The sequence below is a fragment of the Tachyglossus aculeatus genome, chromosome 3, assembly GCF_015852505.1.
Source record: "Tachyglossus aculeatus isolate mTacAcu1 chromosome 3, mTacAcu1.pri, whole genome shotgun sequence".
NCBI classification, from domain to species: domain Eukaryota; kingdom Metazoa; phylum Chordata; class Mammalia; order Monotremata; family Tachyglossidae; genus Tachyglossus; species Tachyglossus aculeatus.
The window spans coordinates 40495254-40517227 of record NC_052068.1 but is presented as its reverse complement, the minus strand read 5'-3'; the positions used below and the strand labels follow the sequence as shown (position 1 = coordinate 40517227).

The window sequence follows — 21974 nt, the reverse complement described above, 5'->3', positions numbered from 1 at the left end:
GTGCTTCAGTTACTTCATCTGAAAAATAGGGATTGAGACTGTGAGCCCCATGTGGGACATGGACTGTGTCCAACCTGATTAGCTTGTATCTACCCTAGCACTTAGCACAGTGCCTGGCACATAGTAAGCCCTCAACAAATACCTAAAAAAATCCAAAAAACCAAAATGAGAGTTGTAATCTATTAGTGCATAGGCTGGAGGGAGGGGGAATTCCAGAGTGATGGAATAGTACAAGAAAGGGAATGAAGCTAAGTGGATTGAGACTAAAATCCAGCTCATTTTTGTCTTAATAATAATAATAATAATGGCATTTATTAAGCGCTTACTATGGGCAAGGCACTGTTCTAAGTGCTTGGGTGGTCATAGGGTGACCAGGTTGTCCCACGGGGGGCTCACAGTCTTAATCCCCATTTTACAGATGAGGTAACTGAGGCACAGAGAAGTGAAGTGACTTGCCCAAAGTCACACAGCTGACAGTTGGCAGAGCTAGGATTTGAATCCGTTATCTCTGACTCCAAAGCCCATGCTCTTTCCACTGAGTCACGCTGTTTCTCCTAACCTTCTAACCACACTCAGTAACTTTCCCATCTCAGCTGCCGCCACCATCTTCCCCATCCCTTGACTTTGCTGTCTTTCAACTTTTACATTAAGTCTACTGCCAAGAACGCCAACTTTTCCTTCTCAGCATCTTCTGGATCTGCTCATCTCCTCCACCTAAACTACTCCCATGCTAGTACAAGCTCTCATCTGGCTTCACCTAGCCTATTTCATTAGGCTCTTCGTTAGTGTCCCAGTGTCCTACCTCTTCCTCACTCCAGGATATCTACCTGCTGCTGCATGGATCACCTTTTTGAAACAGCACTCATTCTTCATTGTGGGCAGGAAATGTGCCTTTTGTATTGTTCTGTTGTACCTCCCAAGCACTTAGTACAGTGGTCTCTTTTCTCCTTAAAACCCTTCACTGTCTCTTAGTGATGATGGTGATGATGATGAAAATAATAGCAATAATAATGATTGTGGTATTTCTTAAGCACTTACTTTGTGCCAAGGAGTGTACTAAGTGCTGGGGTAGATACAATATAATGAGATTGGACACAGTCCCACATGGGGTTCACAGTGGGGAGAAAGGTATTTAATCCCTTTACAGATTAGGAAACTGAAACACAGAGAAGTTAAATGACTTGACCCAGGTCACACAGCAGACAAGTGCAGAGTCATTTATTCATTCAGTGATATTTATCGAGTCAAGATTAGAATTCATATCCTCTGACTCCCAGGCTTATAATTTTATAAATATATAAATATATATATATATATTTATATACATATTCTAATTCTAATATATAGAATATATATTCTAATATATAGAATTCTAATTTTATAATATAGAGAAGCAGCGTGGCTAAGTGGAAAGAGCACAGGCTTGGGAGTCAGAGGTCGTGGGTTCTAATCCCAGCCCCACCACTTATCAGCTGTGTGACTTTGGGCAAGTCACTTAACTTCTCTGTGCCTCAGTTACCTCATTTGTAAAATGGGGATCAAGACTGTGAGACCCAAGTGGGACAACCTAATAACCTTGTCTCTATCACAGTGCTTAGAACAGTGCTTGACACATAGTAGGCTCTTAACAAATACCAACATTATTATTATTATAGTTTTTCCACTAGGCCATACTGTGCTGTGCTTCACTGGCCTCCCTCCTTTTCTATCTGTTTTCAACACCTTCTGTTCCCTAATTCACTGTCTTTATCTTATAAACATACTTTATATCAGTACTTTGTTCTTGCCTCTCCCACCTCCATGTTCTAATTCATGCTATTACTTTGGATCTGAACTCCTTCCATACACAGAGAAGACAGACCATAGTTTTTCCCACATTGAATTTGCTCCTAAATTCTTACAACTTCCAACAGGCTTTCCCGAATTAATTTGGCAGCATTCTGAGTCAGCTAATCCCCTTAAGCAACTCTAGCAATTACGAACTTATTTATACTCTCATCTGCACTCAGGTATATGTTTCCGCTAAAATTATTTATTTTGACAGTGTTGTAATTTTTTTTTATATTTGTTTCTCTCAGAGTGCAAGGTCCTTGTATTCAGGGAACATGATATTTGAGTAGTCTGCACTTTGCAAAGACCTAATACTGTGCAATGTACCAAGAAGGAGGTCAATAAATGTTACATCTTCCTGCCAGCTAGAAAATTAGGAACATAGCAATGAAGGAAGAGATTAGTGGGTGAAGAAGGCTTAAATATAAAATTAGGAGTCAGTCTTAATGCTGATCACAAGAAGCTTTTGCTTGAAGCATGGAAATCAAGGAATCAGACCATGGTATTTATTGAGGGCCTACTGTTTGTAGTGTACTAAACTAAGTGCCTGGGAAAGTATTCAACATAGGTAGGCACAATTCCAGCCCACAAGGAGTGTAAATCTTCAAGAGCTTATAAAAACGGAGAGTTTTCTAACAGTAATGGAATGTAAAGCTAACTGTTTCTGGTAAATACGCTAGACTATAAACTCATTATGAGCAGGGAATGTATTTGCTAATTCTGGTGTACTGTACTCTCCCACATGCTTAATACAGTGCTCTGCACATACTAAGTGTTGGGTAGGGTTTGTCTCTATCTGTTGCCGAATTGTACTTTCCAAGCGTTTAGTACAGTGCTCTGAACACAGGAAGCACTCAATAAATATGATTGAATGAATGAATTAAATACTATGAATGATTGATTGGTAGGTATCATAGGAAGGCATCTCTTTTATACTCATTCCTTGCATTAACAAAATGTGCCCCAGAAAAATAAAAGTAATCTATTGAGTAAAAACATATAGACAAACTTTGGGGCCCACCCTCAGATCCTGAAATGGGCTCATCTTTACCCCATAGGACTCTACAAAACAGAAAAAAATATTGGGATTCTTCTGTAAGCAGACCACATTAAATATAATAACTTTCTGCCACATCTTTTTTTCCTCTATTCCTATACCTTTAAGGCTTATTTAACTTCAAAATCCTCTCATTTAGAATTACCTACTTCATCCTTTAGAAAAAGCTTTTTTTTTTTTTACAGAAAGGGGATAGCTATAGACAATGTATGTGCCTTTTAGTACAGCTATTGATATTGGTTAGTAGTTTTACCCAGAATTAAAGTGATGGGGTCTAAAGGTGTTATCACAGCAATCATTTTTACAAAGGGAAATGAATTATTAAGCCCTGAATAAAAGGGAATGCATTATCCTTCCTTCATCATATGTAAACAGGACTGATGTTAGAGAAGCCATGTGGCTCAGTGGAAGGAGCTAAGGCATGGGAGTCAGAGGTCATGGGTTCTAATCCTGGCTCCACCACTTGTCTGCTGTGTGACTTTGGGTAAGTCACATAACTTCTCTGGGCCTCAGTTACCTCATCTGTAAAATGGGGATTAAGACTGTGAGCCCCGTGTGGAACAACCTGATTCTTGTATCCCCCCAGTGCTTAGAACAGTGCTTGGCACATAGTGAGTGCTTAACAAATGCCATCATTATCATTATTATGTTTTCTTTTATATGTGTGTATATATACATATAAGTATGTATATATACACACACACATATATATGAAGTATTGTCATATATGAAGTATTGTCATCCATTCCTTCATTGCTGATTTAACTGGTTTTATTATTTGAAAAGAAATGCAATGAATACTAAAATAACCTCCCAGCAAGAAGCAAATGAACAGAATTAGCACAATTCTGGTGGAGAATTTCTGCATATGCTTGAACTTTGCCAGTGCTAAAGCAAATTTACCTGTCATTGTACCTGACCAGAGTCTTTCCCTGATATCAGTTTCCTTAGTCCTGAAATTGGATTATCCGGGGAATCCAGGTCCTTTGAAAAGTTATAATAATATTAGAAGCTCTGGCTGGCCTATTGACAGTAGAGGACAACCAAAAGAATCAACAAAAGAACACTAGAAAATACTTCAAATATAACCAAGGTTTGGCAAGTAAATGAAAATTTCTTCCTTGTCTCTGCTGTCGGAAAGTGATTATTACATTTTGAGCCAACTAGATGCACATGTCTTAGGAAAATCATTTCTAGTTGGAACAGTAAGAAATTGACATATTTTGAGGCCTGACACTGATTATATTTCCATCTTTGTATTACCATCTTATTCACCTTTAAATGAAGTAATGAGGGGAAAATATGCCTAATGCTAAGTAATTTAACTACCTTCAGATATACATATATCAGGTACCCTTGGCCCACAGAGAATCCTGTCCTTTTGTAGAATTAAACTTCTCATAAATCACTTAATAACATTCCTAATATTCATTCAACAGGGTTATTCCTTCAAAGGGCAGGATAACTATGGTCCGCTATTAACAGGAAGTGAGTACCCAATCCATTACTAAGTTTACTCTCTTTGCCAATAATCATTTTTAAAAACTTTAGACTACATTTGTGACAATTAGACTTAACTTTCAGGGAGGCCATTTCAGAAGTCCTTGTGTCATAGTAAAATGTTCCCTAATCAATATGGTCAGCCTCAATTCATTTTATTTCTTTTCCTTCCTTCCAGGCACTCCTCACGGCAATTGTACACCATTTACTGGATTGAGAAAGGGCATAGAAAACATCACCTTAATTTGTCTCTGAAAAGGCAAGTGAGAGAGAATTCCTTATTAGCTAAATGCAGTCATGACATTCCTCTGCTCTCAGAAGTGTGGGCAGCATGATGGCACACAGTTTCTTTGCTCATTGAAAGCAGAGGAAATAAAGGGGTATATAATTTAATTGTTTTTTCTGGGAAGCTGCAAAAGTCTGTGATATTTTGTTTTCTCACTTGAAAAAACCTGTGCCACAAATGCAATGCTTTGTGTAGGTCTATAATGATTTCTCCAGACTCTGGTAGCAGTGTGTCGCCTTACGATGGGGCAGAAAGGGTAGCTGCCCTCAGAAGGGAAGGCAGATCTGAGTGCCTTTGGAATCAATCAATCAACAGCATTTTTTGAGCACTTACTATATGCACAGCACTGTACTAGGTTCCTGGGAGAGTACAGTGCAACTGAGTTGGAAGACATGCTTTCCACCCATGAAGGAGGAGGACAAAAACTTCTTTTTAATCTTTGCCATAGCTTTTGCAAATCTGAATTTTGCCGGGTAAATTGGGTGTGTCAGACCCAAACTGGAGCAACAATAATTAATAATAATTCATTCATCCATTCAATTGTATTTATTGAGCGCTTACTGTGCACAGAGCACTGTACTAAGCGTTCGGGAAGTGCAAGTTGGCAACACATAGAGACGGTCCCTACCCAAATAATTCATTCATTCATTCAATCGTATTTATTGAGAGCTTACTGTGTGCAGAGCACTGTACTAAGCGCTTGGGAAGTACAAGTTGGCAACACATAGAGACGTTCCCTACCCAAATAATTGTATTTGTTAAGTGCTTACTATGTGCTAAACTCTGTTCAAAACACTGGGGTAGATACAAATTAATGAGGTTGAAAACAGTCTCTGGCCCATATGGAGCTCATCTTTAATTCCCATTTTACAGATGAGGTAACTGATATCCAGAGAAGTGAAGTGACTTGCCCAAGGTCACACAACAGACACATGGCAGAGTTGGGATTAGAACCCATGTCCTTCTGACGTCTGGTCTGTGCTCTAGCCATTAAGCCATGCTACTTTTCACTAAGCTACGCTGCAAGAACCTAAGGACTGGAAGGAGGAACCTTAGTCTAGCGATAGGTGTCAATAGATATTTGGATGTTTCAGGTGGATTTTATGAATCTACATCCTCAGAATATATAACCATAACAGAATTGGCCAATTTTGGGTGACAAACAGCAGAGCAGAATTGCACTGTGTATTTATTGTTTTCAATCATAAATGCCCTAAGAAAACTAGATAGAAAAGCAAACAGAAAGTTATATGATTCAAAGTGCCACCAAAAACTTGTTGGAAATCTTAAACTGACAAGGCATGCTGTCAGCAAACCATGCAAACACAGAAACAACAACTGAAAAAGAAACCTCTGCAGTTTCCCAAGTGTAAATCCAGCTGAACCTTGGTTCTTATTACTAAATGCTTTTCTCTTTCCATTTTAACATGCTGGTACCTTAACTTTTCCATTTTGGTTTCGGGGCAAATTAGGGCATGTCTCAGAAAAGGACCAGGGTAGGTGTAAATTGTTATTGCTGCAGCTGTGAGCAGAGTGAAAGTGAAATCAGTACCAGGAGAAACACTTCAGAAAAATGTGATATTACATGCTTCTAGGTGAGGAAAAGGGTATGGTAGCTAACTAAAGTTTAGGTAAATGGAATTTTGGATTAATTGAGGAATAACCCCGCTCTTTCTAGACACTGTACACTTTAATGTTAATTATGCTGTCCACATTTTATTATGAAGCAAATTCAGTAGTCTTCCTAGTGCTTAGTACAGTGCTCTAAGCATAGTAAGCACTCAATTTATCCCACTGATTGATTGACTAATGTCTCTTTTATTAATATACATTATGTTCCCCCAGAGAGAACTTTACCTCAGGATTTTTTTTTAAATAGTAAATTTAAAAATATATTTCAAAGCACTAATATCTTTCTTCCTCTGGTAAATCATATGGTTACTACAAAGTGCTACTGGCTTTGTAGTTTTTTTCTTTGGCCAACCAATTTTTCCCATAAGACAAATAGAGACTTCTGAACTTTGAAGGTGCATTTTTCAGCTAGATCATTGCCACCTGGCTTTCATCATCATCAATCGTATTTATTGAGCGCTTACTGTGTGCAGAGCACTGTACTAAGCGCTTAGGAAGTACAAATTGGCAATATATAGAGACAGTCCCTACCCAACAGTGGGCTCACAGTCTAAAAGGCTTTCCTTCAATCTTACCAGAATCTGTCTAAGCATTTTCTCAAGGGAAGACTTATCTTTCTATAAACTCACAGGGTAAAACAAACATGTATTTCAGTCCCTTTTCCACAGTCCTGGGAGCTATTGATATGATTAATTAACTCACCCAAATTCTCTGATGTTCCTTCAGATTGAGAAGCAGAGAAACGTTTGATCTTGGGAGTACTCTTCAGTGACCAACACTGACCTCTGATTCTACTAAATTTAGAAAAATCGGAAGTTGATTACAGTCGTGATGGGCAGTCATTTACTTGGGTAATAATGAGAGCTGGAAATTGCATTAAAGTCACTTGTTAGCGTCCTAATTGAGATTACAGGCACAGCAGCTGTTAGTTAAAGAAGGTGTATAATTGCTCTTATTTTAGTTTGTCAAAGGAAGTAATGAGAAAAATAAAGAATGTTGACCACTTCTATAGCAAAAAAGGTTCTTTTCAATCTGGATGGCACAAGCACAGATTTTATCACTTCCCCCATCTTAACGGGAAGGTAAATATAGTGCAAATCAGTCAAATGTCAGCAATAGGAAAAAAAAGAGACAAAGTGTGAGGGTGAGAGAAATGCCAATAAGGAAAAACACTAGGCAGCATTCTAATAGCTATTGAATTTGTGGATTTCTGAATTAATAAATAGGTTGAAAAGTCATATCTCAGCATTGCTAAAACCCAAACACTTTCTTTTCATTTTTAATGAAAAAAACCCTCTCCTGTTTCAAATAAGCATTGATAAGAATTAGATTATTTTGCCCTATTTTTCCTTTCAATATTTTTTTTCTTTTAGGGGGAATTTCAGCCATTGTTTACTTCCAAAGGAGGTGTGACAAGTCCATTTTATTTTCTTGTTTAGAAATTTAAAATATTTTTGCAAGTGCAGAATTCTTGTCAGAGGATCATCCCCATGGATTTGGGAAGGTGTGAAGAGGTCAGAAAGACCAAATGAAATGAAAAGTAAAAACAGAAAGCTGGAAATGTCTTCTTCATTAGCTCTGGAAGATTGGAGATTCAGCACCTTGTCTGTTGTGTTTTTCCTTTTGCCATTAGTGCTATGATCTCACTACTGGCCAGGATCACTGTTCCCTTAATTAGGTTGCATTAAGAACATGATCAAGGATGATAGCCATCATGAAGGTGGATGTTATCTTTTCCCAGCCTTGGATCGGATTCAAAGTGGCACTAGGTTAATTATGCTTTGATTTGTGACTTAGACTTAAGTTGTGAGCCAAATGTGGCTATGGACAATGCACATTCCAATTGATTTATACCTACCCCAGCACTTAGAGCAGTGCTTGACACTTAGTAAGTGCTTAGCAAATACAATAATACTAATACAATAATTCATCTTAGAAACTTCTCTCATGAATTTAGCATTTGCAGAACCAACCTGGTAGCCCAATGAATCAATTAATCAACTGAGTTCTTACTGCGTGCAGAGCACTGAGTAATTTTACTTCTGATTACGGTACTTGTAAAGTGCTTATTTTTTGCCAAGCACTGTAATAATAATTGTATTTGTTAATTGTTTACTGTGTGCCAGGCACTGCACTAAGCACTGGTGTGGAATAGAAGCAAATTGGGTTGGACATGGTCCCTGTCCCACAGTGGACTAACAATCTTAAAACCCATTTTATGGATGTGATAACTACTGGACTTTTTCTCTCTTGAGATCGATGATCAATAATAAAGGAACTAGTAGCCAAGAAAACACCAAAGACTAATGTTAGGAAGACTTGCTATGAAGAGCCTGGAAAAAGTCATGAAATGTGCTGATGTAGCAATTGCCACAAAAATACCAATTGTCAACTCTGTGGTGTTTCCAGTGACAATGTATGGATCTGAAAGCTGGACAGTGAAAAAACAAGATAGAAAGAACATTGGTTCTTTTGAAAAGTGGTGTTGGAGAAAGCTTTTGCAAATACCAAGGACTGCCCGAAAAACAAACAAATGGATTTTGGAGCTAATTAAACCTAAGTGGTCTTTGGAAGGCCAAATGACTCGACTTAGATTAGTATATTTTGGACACAAAATGAGGAGGACTAATTCTCTGGAGAAGACACTAATAGTAGGAAAAGTCCAGGGAAAACGTGGAAGTGGCAGTTACCACTGAGAGGTTGCAGATTATGGCAGAGGACAGGATGTTCTGGACCGATGGGGTTGCTATGAATCGGAAACAACTCAATGGCACTTAATAATACTAATATTAATAATTAACCAAGACACAGAGAAGGGAAGTGACTTGGCCATGGTCACACAGTCATCAAGTGGCAGATTTGGTTTTAGAACCCAAGGCCTTCTGACTCCGAGGCCCGTTTTCTAACCCCTAGGCCGTGCTGCTTCTCCGGATTAAGTACTGGGGTAAACATGAGATAATCAGTTTAGACACAGAACCTTCTCCACACAGGCTCATGGTTTAAGTGGGAGAGAGTAGGATTTAAATCCTAATTTTACAAATGAGGGAACCAAGGCACAAAGATGTGAAGTGACTTGTCCAAAATCACATGGCAGACATGTGACAAAACCTGGATTAGAACACAGTTCCTCTAACTCCTAGGAATGTGCTCTTTCCACTAAGCCACACTGCTTCTCTTTTTGATCTTCCGTCTTCCTTTGGGAAAGAACTGCACTTTCTTCTAAAGAAGAAAGCTACCTCCTGGATCCCCTGTATTACCACAATATCAGTGTTTCTTGTTAGACCCATTAAGTGGTAAAGAGATTTACCCAAGGCCACACATTAATCTCTGCCTGAGCCAGACCTTCAATCAGACTGTTTCCAGTATATGGTGCTTCAATCTCCATAATGAAGCCATTACCTGATTCTAACCCCCTTCCTGAAGGTTTCCCTTTGGCACCTTCAAAGGTTGCTTCTTCCCCCAAAAAGGTCAAAACCCAGACCATACGGACATTTAAAAATATTTCATGAGTTATTAAAATCAAAACATAAGTAATTATAATAGTAGTAAAAATAAAATCAAATAAAAAATAATATAAAGTCTGTTAAGAACAAAAACTGTTGAGAGCACCATAAAACAACTATTCACCAATTAGCAAAAAACAACTCTGAAAACACCATCTGCAGACAAGAAAGCTAGGAACTCAGCATTCCCTACATACTAAATTTCAACCAAATTCACTGAGGTGACATATTCACCCAAACCATACTTTTATTGTAATGATTAATCAACTTAAAAATAGAACTCATTTTCAATGTGCATCCTTTTTTCTGTCTTAGACAGCCTTGAAAATGGATTCTACTTCTGACGGAAATGTCATCTTACCACTTTTTCAAAGGGAAATGTGTTTCAAAAGGAAATGGGGTGAAAAAACTAGTGTTATAAAATCCTCCCTCTTTAGGAAATTACAACTACTTTGTTCTCAGTCACATTATGTATAAATGAATTAGAGATGTAGCAAATTCTATTTCAATCAACCTGGTCATTCTTAGTTTTTAGTTCTTAAATTAAATAATCATGTAGCACATTTAATTTAGGCACTGGTTTACTTAAAAATGATTCAGTTTATGTAAAAAAACTGTTTCTTAACACGTGGCAGGAACTCTTTATGATCAAATCCAAACCTGCTAAAAAAAATCCCAAAACTCTGCAAACCATCACAAACAGACACCAGCTACTCTCTGTGTAATATTTTTATTCCCAAACGAGAATAACTTGCAATATCCAAGCTCTTTCTCAGATGATGAATGACAGGAACATATAATGGATGAATACTATTCCCAAGATCCTATTTCTGATAAGGAAGCCTAGTAGCTCTATGTTACTGAAACCTGGTTCAAAGATTCAAACCTATGTAACAAAGCCACTGTAAACTTTAAGTGTTCGCTGTTGGAAAGGCAAACAAAATACCATACAATAAGTGCCTTTTCCTATATCAAAGAGATATTCGTATAAAACAGTAGAAACTATTGATATTATTTGTGGGTGAAATTGCTGTCATTAGTAAAAGTAAATTATACCAATAACATGATGCTAAGTAGACTTGTGAAAAAGCTCTCAGGAATAAGAAAACTCCCACCTCTTTTTCGTATGAGCCAGGCCCTGTACTAAGGGCTGGGGTACATAGGAAATTGGATGGACAAAGTCCCTGTCCCAAATGGGGGTCACAGTCTAAGTGGAAGGGAGGAGGATTTTGTTCCCATTTTACAGATGAGGTAACTGAAGCCCAGAGAAGTTAAGCGACTTGCCCAAGGAAAAAAGCAAACAAACAGAAGGGCTGGAATAGAACCCAGGTCTTCTGACTCCCAAGCCTGTTCTCTTTCCACTAGGCCGTTTTACAGAGTACCTTTGCATACCTAGTATGGCAATGAAGTTGGCATATTCTGTGAGTAATATTCCGGGAGGGTTTGTACAGCTGATGACACCAAAATACTTGACAAAATGTCTGCACCAAAATTTAACTGTCACATCTGGTCAGGACATTTTCTCAGTTTGCCATCCACAGATGTTCAGGGTACCAATATAGACATGCACAATACTAGCATATCATATTGATTCTATTTCTCAATCAGAAGAATAGACAAATGACAGCATTATAATGAACAACTTGATTTAGAGCAGCTGAAAATCAAAATATGCGCATGCATTTTTAAAAATAAAAACTGTCTTATACTCAACATTTTTGGTATGAGCTGAGGACAATCTTGATATTGCTGTGAACTAATACCAAGAGCTATAAAATGCAATTTGTATGGAAAGATAGTACACTATGAAATCTATAAATGGGACATTTTTGAAAAATCTATTTTTGGGACAGGAAAATAAACAGTCACCTCTTTTCTCCTCTTGCTAAAAAAATTTCCACTGTATGCCGTTTAATTTATAGAAATGACAGAGTGAGATTTGGTGAGAGGAAAATGAGGTGGAATTGGTTGAGTAGGAGAACAATTCAATTTAAAATGTATAGTACTGATTTCCACAATCATGCTTTCTATTAAGGAATAAACATGTCAATCCTGTTTTGAAATTCAAAAATAGCACCGCACCACGCTTCTGGATACAAAATTCCTCCAGTACAAGAATCAAGGTTAATTTGAAAAGAATTGACAAGTTAGTCAAACTGAAATATTACAATTTATTTCCAATGTTAAGGCCTGATGAAAAATTGTACTCTGATTAGAATGAAAGCTTTCAAATATAACACAAAACTAAAATTTATTGTCTTACTTTTGACGGTCGCTGTCCGAGTGCAGTTATAAAGAATAGCCAATTCTCCAAACACTTTTCCTGGTCCCATGGTACACAGCTTCACACCTTCTTTCGTGACTTCAACCTTTCCATCTGTGGGAGAAAGAAAATCAGTATGAATTTATTTTAACATTATTGATGCAAAAAGATTTCTATAAGCAGCATAGCCTAAGGGAAAGATCACCAGCCTGGGAGTCAGAAGACCTGCGTATTAATCCCAGCTCTGCCATTCAACACTCTGAGTCTTGGGGAAGTCACATAATTTCTCTGGGCCTCACTTTCATCATCCGTAAAATGGGGATTAAATTCCTGGTCTCCCTTTTACTTAGCTTGTGAGATCCATGTGGGATAGGACCGTTTCTGACCTGACTATCTCATATCTACCTAAGTATTTAGTACAGCGTTTGGCACATAATAAGTGCTTAACAAATATTATGACTGCTATTATTATCACTACTGTTATTCTATAGAGCCTTACTATCACCATAACTATTTATTGGGTACCTACCTGCCTATTTTGCTCAGAACACTCTCCTAGGTACTTAGGAAAATGAAAAAGAAGTAAAAGTCATTGGTTCCTGTCTTTGAAAAGGTTACATTCTAATATGGGAAATAGGCAGTCACAAATTGTAAATGAAAAATAGGAACAGACAAATGCTGACAAAAATGCAGGCAATTAGATAAGTAGACTGGTAAACAGGTGTATGGATTAAAGGATAAAATAAGAAGCTCTACATGGGAAGATTTATAAAGGAAACATGCAATAATGCAGTTGGTAGCAAATGAGAACTTTAGTGGCTTCAAGAGAGGAGAAGAGGAATAGATGTGGTGTATATTATGGAGGAAATTCCATCATAATTATGACAGATTGAATGTGAAGAGATGAAAAGCAGAAAGACATCCAAGATGACAACAAGGTTGTTAGCTTATGGGATGGGAGGATAGTGGTGGAGTTGGCTGAATGGGAAAAGGAAGAATAGAAGATGAGAAATTAAGCTTTTGCCATACTGACTTTAAGGTTCAGGTCAGTCATGGGAAGATATCTGGAACTATGAGGAAATTTGTATTTATAAAGCTGGTAGAGGTAAATTTTTCAATTATTAACACACATAAATGTTGCTAAAACCTTGGGAGCAGATGAGCTCCCCAAGATTAGGTTGATAGAGAGAAAAGAGTATAAAAGGATCTAGAATAGAGGCATGAGAGGCAAAGGGTGAAGAAGATTGAGAAAGGGAGGTCAGAGGTGCAGGCAGGATATCAGAAAAGTAACCAGTAAAATCAGGGATGAAAAGGGTTTCTAAGCAAAGGAAGTGGTTACCAGTGTCAAAAGCAGCCAAGAGATCAAGGAGGAAAATGACAGAGTAGAACCTACTAGGAAGTCTTTGGTAATTTTGTCATCAGTAGTTTGACAGGGCAAGCTCTTTTCATTCATTCATTCATTCATTCAATCGTATTTATTGAGCGCTTTCTGTGTGCAGAGCACTGTACTCAGTGCTTGGGAAGTACAAGTTGGCAACATATAGAGATGGTCCCTAACCAACAGCGGGCTCACAGTCTAGAAGGGGGAGACAGACAACAAAACAAAACATATAAACCAAATAAACTAAATAGAATAAATATGTACAAGTAAAATAAATGAAGTAATAAACATGTACAAACATATATACAGGTACTGTGGGGAGGGGAAGGAGGTAAGGCGGGGGGATGAGGAGGGGAGCATGACCCATCTTTGAGAGCATGGGTCATATCTAATAGTAATAATAATTATTATTATTATTATTATTGTGGTATTTATTAAGTGCTTATTATGTACCGGGCACTGTACTAAGCACTGAAGTTGATACAAGCAAATTGTATTGGACACATTCCTTGGCCCACATGGGGTTCACAGTCTCAATCCCCATTTTGCAGATGACTGTTATGAATCAATGCCTTATTATGGCAGGAGAGTTTGCATATACTATTTAGCTTAAAGCTATGCCACTGAGAGGTATTCTCTCACCAGGTTTATCCATAAAGGAAAGGTCTAAGCCTAAGCAACAATTGATTCACCCGTGCAGGGTAGCAGTGGCATGGGAAAGAGTTAAAAGAAGATGCTCAAGTGATCAAAGTATTGATCAAAGACAATGGCAGAGACTTAAGTTTTTACTGTGTGAAAGAAGGCAATAGTAAGCCATTTATATATTTTTTACCAAGAAAATGGATAAAGTCCATAAAGTCACTATGAATCAGAAACAATTTAATGGCTTTTGATGATGAACTGAGGCCCAGAGAAGTGAAGTGACTTGCCCAAGGTCACACAGTAGAGAGGTGGCAGAGCTGGGATTAGAATCTGTGACCTGCTGGCCCATTCTCTGTCTGCTACTCCATGCTGCCTCTATACCAAATAAAAATAATGGCATTTGTTAAGTGTTTACTATGTGCCAAACACTGTCCTAAACAGGAGCACTGTTCTCTAATCGCTGATACCTAGCACATCTGAGAAGCAGCATGGCGTAGTAGTTAGAGCACGGGCCTGGGAGTGAGATGGTCATGAGTTCTAATCCTGGCTCTGCCACTTGTCTGCTAGGTGACCTTGGGTAAGTCACTTCACTTCTCTGGGCTTCAGTTACCTCATCTGTAAAATAGGCATTGACTGTGAGCCCCACGTGGGACAGGGACTGTGTCCAATCCTATTTGCTTGCATCCACCCCAGTACTTAGTACAGTGCCTGGCACCCAGTAAGCGCTTAACAAATACCACAATTATTATCATAACATAATGATTTCATGTGTACGGTTTGGTAGAAGTTCACTGAGGCCACCTGAACCTGGGGCATTTCTCTAGAGAGACTTTATTGACTCTACACTTACTCAAGAATGGTTCTGTTCCCTTGCCAGTTTCCTGGGAATCCAGGTAGGTCCTGTGTCTCAGACCTAGTGGTGGGATCTAAGGAAGAGGGTCACTGAGCCCTTAAATGAAAATAACAAGCCTACAGATGGGAGACTTGCTGAAAATTGGATGATGGAGGGCTTTTTTTGTGCCTTGATAATATGGGAGAGAGACATGAATTTGCTTGTAGGAAGAGGAATAAAAGGAGACAGAGGAGAATGAGAGACTGAAGATAGAGTTGATAGAGGGGAGGTGGGAGGGGTGTAAGGATATGAAATGTTCCAAAAGGTCATGACCAATGTATCATAAAATTGCCCTTAAAATGCAAGACAATTAATGCATACAAGATGTGGTTTTAAAAAGGTAATAGTCTTTCTGAAATTCTTATAGGAACACCAAAAAAAAATAGGAGGAGAAATAAAAGTCTCCAATAAAAAGAAATTGTACATTTTGCAGGGAGAGTATTTATTTACCATTTTCCCAAATTTCAACAAGGAAAATCAAAGGATTCAAAACTTTATTGGATGATACCGCTGAAAAGTAAAACATGATTTTGCACTTAGAAAAAAAACCTAATTATTTTCCTATGCATAAGTCTATTTTGAAAAGGAAATCTATTTTCAGATGTGGATAATTCTTGTGATTTCTAGTCACTTTTTTTCTGAACACCGTATCAGAGTTGGAAAAGTTTATTTTGATTGCATTCCGCTGCTTACCCATACATGCCTGAAAGGAGAAATAAGCAATCCCAATGTTGAGAAAAGTTAAGGATGCCTGGGAACCATTTGTACTTTTTGAAGGACAGGGGAAATGAAATGCTGAAGGAAGAAAGTGGAAAGAAAACAGCATATACCACTATTGGCTTAAATTTGACACGCTAGAAAATACTGCAAAAAATGTACAAAGTCTAGTCCTCTTGCCTAAAGCTGCCATTAATTTGACAAGGAAAAGAAAAAAAAGTTAATTGAAACGGGTGCGCACCCTTCCCTAGGCTTTTTCTCTCCTTCAGTTCTTCCAAAGGGCTACATGGCCTCTCATAATAAACTCTTCCGTGCAGAAAATTAAGGCTCTGCCCTTGATTTGTTCCAGAAGGTCTGCTGTGGCAAGAATTTTTTTTTTCTCCCCCTTCCATCTTCTCTTTCCTTTCCTCCCTCCCTCACATCCCTCAAGCTTAGGTCTTGTATATTGGGTAATTGTCAAAACGTATTTGCCAAGCACACAATTATTCCCAGTAAAGTGGGACAAGCCAGACACCACTTACTTTATTTTTGTTTTCAATCATGTGATGAAGCACCACAAAGATAAATATAAACTACAAAGTCTTTCAAATAGAACATTAACATCTTTGAACATTCGTGTTCTTTCTTCAGGAAACTCCCTTCCCTAAACTAAAGGGAAGATTAGTAGAGGTAATGATGACATTTATTAAGCTGTTCTAAGCCTTGGGGTTGATTCAGGTTAATTCAGTCGAAAATAGTCCATTCCCCACATGGTATCATAGTCTTAATCCCCATTTTATAGATGAGGTCGCTGAGGCAGAAGTGTTGTGACTTGTCCAATGTCACACAGCAGGAAAATAGTGGAGCTGGGATTAGTACCCAGGTTCTTCTGACCCACAGGCCTGTGCTCTCTTCACTAGACCACATTGCTTCTCAGCTAAACTAAATTAATTAGGTCTTTTGATGCCCAATCTGTTTTTGGTTTGGTCATAGTAACTTGCACAGTATGAGATGTAGCCACAATAGAGTGCTCCTCCTGACTGTCCTAAGGCATTTGAAGTGACTATCAAAGTCTACCTGAGATATGTTATTCTTATATCTCCTTTCAGTAAAATTGGTGCACTTTTTGTTGCCACAGAAGAATTGGAATTGATAACATCTTATTCAGTCAGAGAAGTCAGGTCTCGTCACTTTCCTATAGACCCTCATAACTTTCTTATGAGGCAAATTTCTCCCAAGAAAAACCACCATACTTAGATTGAAGATTGAGATCCACTTTAGGGTAGTGGCCATTCAGGATGGACTATGCTGAAGCCAGAACTATCTTCAAACTCTCAATCTAATGCCTGTCTTGTTCACTCTTTCAAGCACAAATTGTACAGATCTTGAAATTAAGGCACCAAGACTGGCTGTTACAGGTAAATTATTAATAAGATTTACTTAAATGTTATCATATCATCAATTCAGTAGGCATTCATTCATTGTGGTATCAGGCCCTGACCAAACACAATTCCCTGACAATACCTGTTTAAAATAGCAAGATTTACATATCATGAGAACTTCATTACAGTGAGACAGAATAAAAGTACTATGTCCATTATGTGGCCACTTAGGTATAGTTGTAAAATTTTACTATATTTCTTGGATTTAATAGATTCCGCTCAATCAAGATTTTATCTATAATCCCAGTGATTTTTATCTAAGATGGACAGATTTGAGGTTCACTTTCTTTTGATTATGTATTTCTCCAGAGCTAGAGTCATGCCTCGACATACAGTTCCCCACAGTGCCTATGATATGGCCCAACTTATAGGGCACAGAATTCTTTATTTAATCATAATGGATGGATTATGGATGCTAATAATAAAATTTTATGATCTACCCCAAATTTTGCTACTCCCAATTTTTCAATACCAATTTATCAATCAATCAATCAGTCAATCAATCATATTTATTGAGCACTTACTGTGTGCAGACTACTGTACTAAGCGCTTGGGAAGTACAAGTTGGCAACATATAGAGACGGTCCCTACCCAACTGTGGGCTCAGAATACCATTATAACCTTAGATACTCCATCTTTCCTAATCACTCCATGTCATATAGTCTGCATGAGCCAGGTAAATCTAACCATATCAATCCCCAACACTTTTGGAATGACTTCAGGATGTGGAGTTATATATGACTCCTCTCCCCCTCGTCCCCCTCGTCCCCCTCGTCCCCTCTCCCCCTCGTCCCCCTCTCCATCCCCCCGTCTTACCTCCTTCCCTTCCCCACAGCACCTGTATATATGTATATATGGTTGTACATATTTATTACTCTATTTATTTATTTATTTATTTATTTTACTTGTACATTTCTATCCTACTTATTTTATTTTGTTGGTATGTTTGGTTCTGTTCTCTGTCTCCCCCTTTTAGACTGTGAGCCCACTGTTGGGTAGGGACTGTCTCTATGTGATGCCAATTTGTACTTCCCAAGCGCTTAGTACAGTGCTCTGCACATAGTAAGCGCTCAATAAATATGATTGATTGATTGATTGATTGATTGATTGACTGCTATCTTTCTGTCCAGCCAGCAGTCATTAAAATTTGGATATGACATCATTTGAATCCTCCCATCCTGGTTGCAAATCTGGAAAATCTGAGTTCACGAGCCCCTGATGGCTGTCAGGGTGGACTTACATTTGCCCATATCACCAAGCCTTTAGGTGTACACATTTTTTGTAACCTAGATGCTTGTAAGATAAGATAAGGTAGGTTCCATTTTGGTCTCTCACTGTCTCTCTCTACATATGGCCTTTTAATTAACTCAGTGGGAGGGATCGCTATTCATCATGGATGACATTGCCTTCCATCGTCAAATTAGGGCTCGTAAGTGACAGACAGTTCTGGAAGCCTTGGATAAAAACAAGTGGATTTGTCAAGAAGGTGGGGAACAAGTACAAGTCTCCAACTGAGGGAGACTACAGAGGCTGACAGGTGTGCCAGTGTAAAAGTGCAGATCAGAAAAGACAGCTGCACAAGTTGACCTATAATAATTGTGTTATTTGTTAAGCTCCTATTTTGTGTCAAGTACCATGCTAAGTACTGGGGTAGATACAAGATAATAAGGTGACCGGACATAGTCTCTGTTCCACTGTCCTTTATAATCTACCCTGAACAAACACTGATGCCTGCTCTTTACCCGACAATGATGCCAAGATTTGAGGGAGCCTGCAGAGATTCCACTGCCAACAGATGATTATTTCTGCTTGGCGATACTGTCCAAATGTTTTATAATTGAAAAAGATAATTCTATTCTTCTACTGACCCGGTAACCACGATTATAAGTAATGGTTCTTTATCTTTTTCAGCCTGGCCCCTGTTTTGCACGTTGCCTCAGGACCCCAGCCAAATAACTGAGGACAATTTGGAAGCATAGTCCAATTTATTTCCTCAAACAAGCAAATTAACAAACCACTGTTCTGATTCCACATGGAAGAATGACTATTAATTGTAATAAATAAAAAGTATCTATTTTGAAATGCAAAGGAAAATCAGGATAGATTTTGTTATAAATGAATCTAGCATTTCTACTCATAAGTGGTTTAGTGGTGATGTCTAAAATGTTATACAGCTAACTTTCAGGGCTATTTCAGGACATGTGATATCTAGAAACATCAAATAATATCCCATAAAGGACTGTTACAAGTATGGGATTTTTGAAGACTTCTTTAAAAATTAGAATATAAGATTTGTTGCTAAACAATGCAAATGTGAATTTCAAATTCTCTACACTGTGAGCTCATTGTGGGCAGGGAATGTGTTTGATGTTATATTGTACTCTCCGAAGTGCTTAGTAGAGTGCTTTGCACTCAGTAAAGCACTCAATAAATATGATTATTAATAATAATAATAAGCCATCACATTGAAGGTTATGAAAATGGTTACATCTGTGTTTTCCATTTGTTCATGAATATAGAAGATAAAATATCATAGAATCTAGATGACAAAGATGGACTGAAATATTTAGAAAACACATACAATCCTGGATATCATTTCTATTTCACAGAAAATGAAAAAGATACTTATGGTTATGAAGATATCATAGTTATGAAGGTACTTATGATTATGAAGATATACTTATGAAGATTTTATTTTACTGATCACTATTGATTTTTGAAGCAGTTGTTCCCTACAAAGGATATGTACAGTAATAAAGAAAGGTGTGGTGGCAGTTTGCATATCCAGACTATAGTAAAAACAAAATTAAAGTCTTTTTTTCAGTGAAGCTGTGACCAAACAACTATGCTTACATATGTCCTTTCCATCTTCCATATATTTTACTGGACAGAAAATAAAAGGTGAAAGTTATTTCCTATAACATCAGTAAGTTGAGGAAACATTTAAGAGAGGAACTGTTCCATAGGTAGACAGGCATGTACCCAGGCTTCATAAAAAGGTTGCAAAAATTGTCGACCTTAGAATTTTTGTGTTGAGCCCACAGTAAGCTGCCTTTTTAGTGACTGACTGTGATCCTGTGAACAACAAAGAGGAAGAAACTTTGCGAAGCCACTGATGGGCTCTACCTGAGACAGGTGATTGCTGGCATGTAGGGGATGAGCATGGAGGGTGGCGTGACTTTCTCTCCTGTGTTACCCATAAAAGGCCTGGACCAGTCAATAACTGCCACACACAGCTACAGTTGTGATGCCTAAGGCATCAACTCGTCCCCTTCGTTCCCCTTTCCATCCCCCCATTTTACCTCCTTCTCTTCCCCACAGCACCTGTATATATGTATACTTGTTTGTACATATTTATTACTCTATTTATTGATTGATTTATTTTACTTGTACATATCTATTCTATTTATTTTATTTTGTTAGTATGTTTGGATTTGTTCTCCGTCTCCCCCTTCTAGACTGTGAGCCCACTGTTGGGTAGGGACTGTCTCTATATGTTGCCAACTTGTACTTCCCAAGTGCTTAGTACAGTGCTCTGCACACAATAAGCGCTCAATAAATACGATTGATTGATTGATTGAGATAAAAGGTAGCCATTTGGAAGGAAGCACACAGAGGAGCAGAAGCATGCAGGGAAGCAAGCATTCAGAGCAGCACGTGGAAGCTGAAGGAAGAAGCAATGGCAAAATGGTCTCCTTTGACCACAGACTGGTATTGGACCCTGAGTGGACCCTGACTGCACGTTGGTAAAACTAAGTAAAAAAACTTTTCACAGTAAGCTTGGTGATCAGAAGTGCGGTGTGAATTCTACTACTTGTTATTGAGGCTCCCTTGGTCCAGGGAGGTCCTGGTTGGTACAAACCAGGGGCTCATGACAATTTTTACCCTAAGTTCATAAATTATGTTCAATCAATCAATCAATCAATCGTATTTATTGAGCGCTTACTGTGTGCAGAGCACTGTACTAAGCGCTTGGGAAGTACAAGTTGGCAACATATAGAGACAGTCCCTAACCAACAGTGGGCTCACAGTCTAAAAGACTGAAACTGTTCACTGAAACATTCATATATAAGGATTTATCAGAGCACATTTCTACCAACTCTTTGTGTTATATTCTCCCAAGCTCTTCGGACAGTGCTCTGCACATAGTTAACATTCAATAAACACCAATTTTTACCCTAATTTCATAAATTCTGTTCACTGAAACATTCATATATAAGGATTTATCAGAGAACATTTCTACCAACTCTTTGTGTTATAGTCTCCCAAGCTCTTAGGACAGTGCTCTGCACATAGTTAACATTCAATAAATACCAATTTGTACCCTAATTTCATAAATTCTGTTCACTGAAACATTCATATATAAGGATTTATCAGAGCACATTTCTACCAACTCTTTGTGTTATATTCTCCCAAGCTCTTCGGACAGTGCTCTGCACATAGTTAACATTCAATAAACACCAATTTTTACCCTAATTTCATAAATTCTGTTCACTGAAACATTCATATATAAGGATTTATCAGAGAACATTTCTACCAACTCTTTGTGTTATATTCTCCCAAGCTCTTAGGACAGTGCTCTGCACATAGTTAGCATTCAATAGATACCAACTTTTACCCTAATTTCATAAATTCTGTTCACTGAAACATTCATATATAAGGATTTATCAGAGAACATTTCTACCAACTCTTTGTGTTATATTCTCCCAAGCTCTTAAGATAGTGCTCTGCACATACTTAACATTCAATAAATACCAAAAATATGCTCACTGAAGAAAATGCATTGGAAAAATCAATTTACAGAGAAATTAAGATTTCCTTCAAACAGCTATATAACTCTTTCTTCTTTT

General features: G+C 38.0%; 1 protein-coding gene across 2 annotated transcripts in view; it reads right to left on the bottom strand.

The window, feature by feature from the left end:
* Positions 1–21974, bottom strand: part of PRKG1 (protein kinase cGMP-dependent 1) — a 1213342-nt gene that overhangs the window by 753648 nt on the left and 437720 nt on the right. For both annotated transcript variants that reach the window (XM_038744169.1, XM_038744170.1), the window contains one exon: positions 12072–12185. In XM_038744169.1, coding sequence (XP_038600097.1) covers positions 12072–12185 — 114 coding nt within the window. The remainder of the gene's footprint in view (positions 1–12071; positions 12186–21974) is intronic.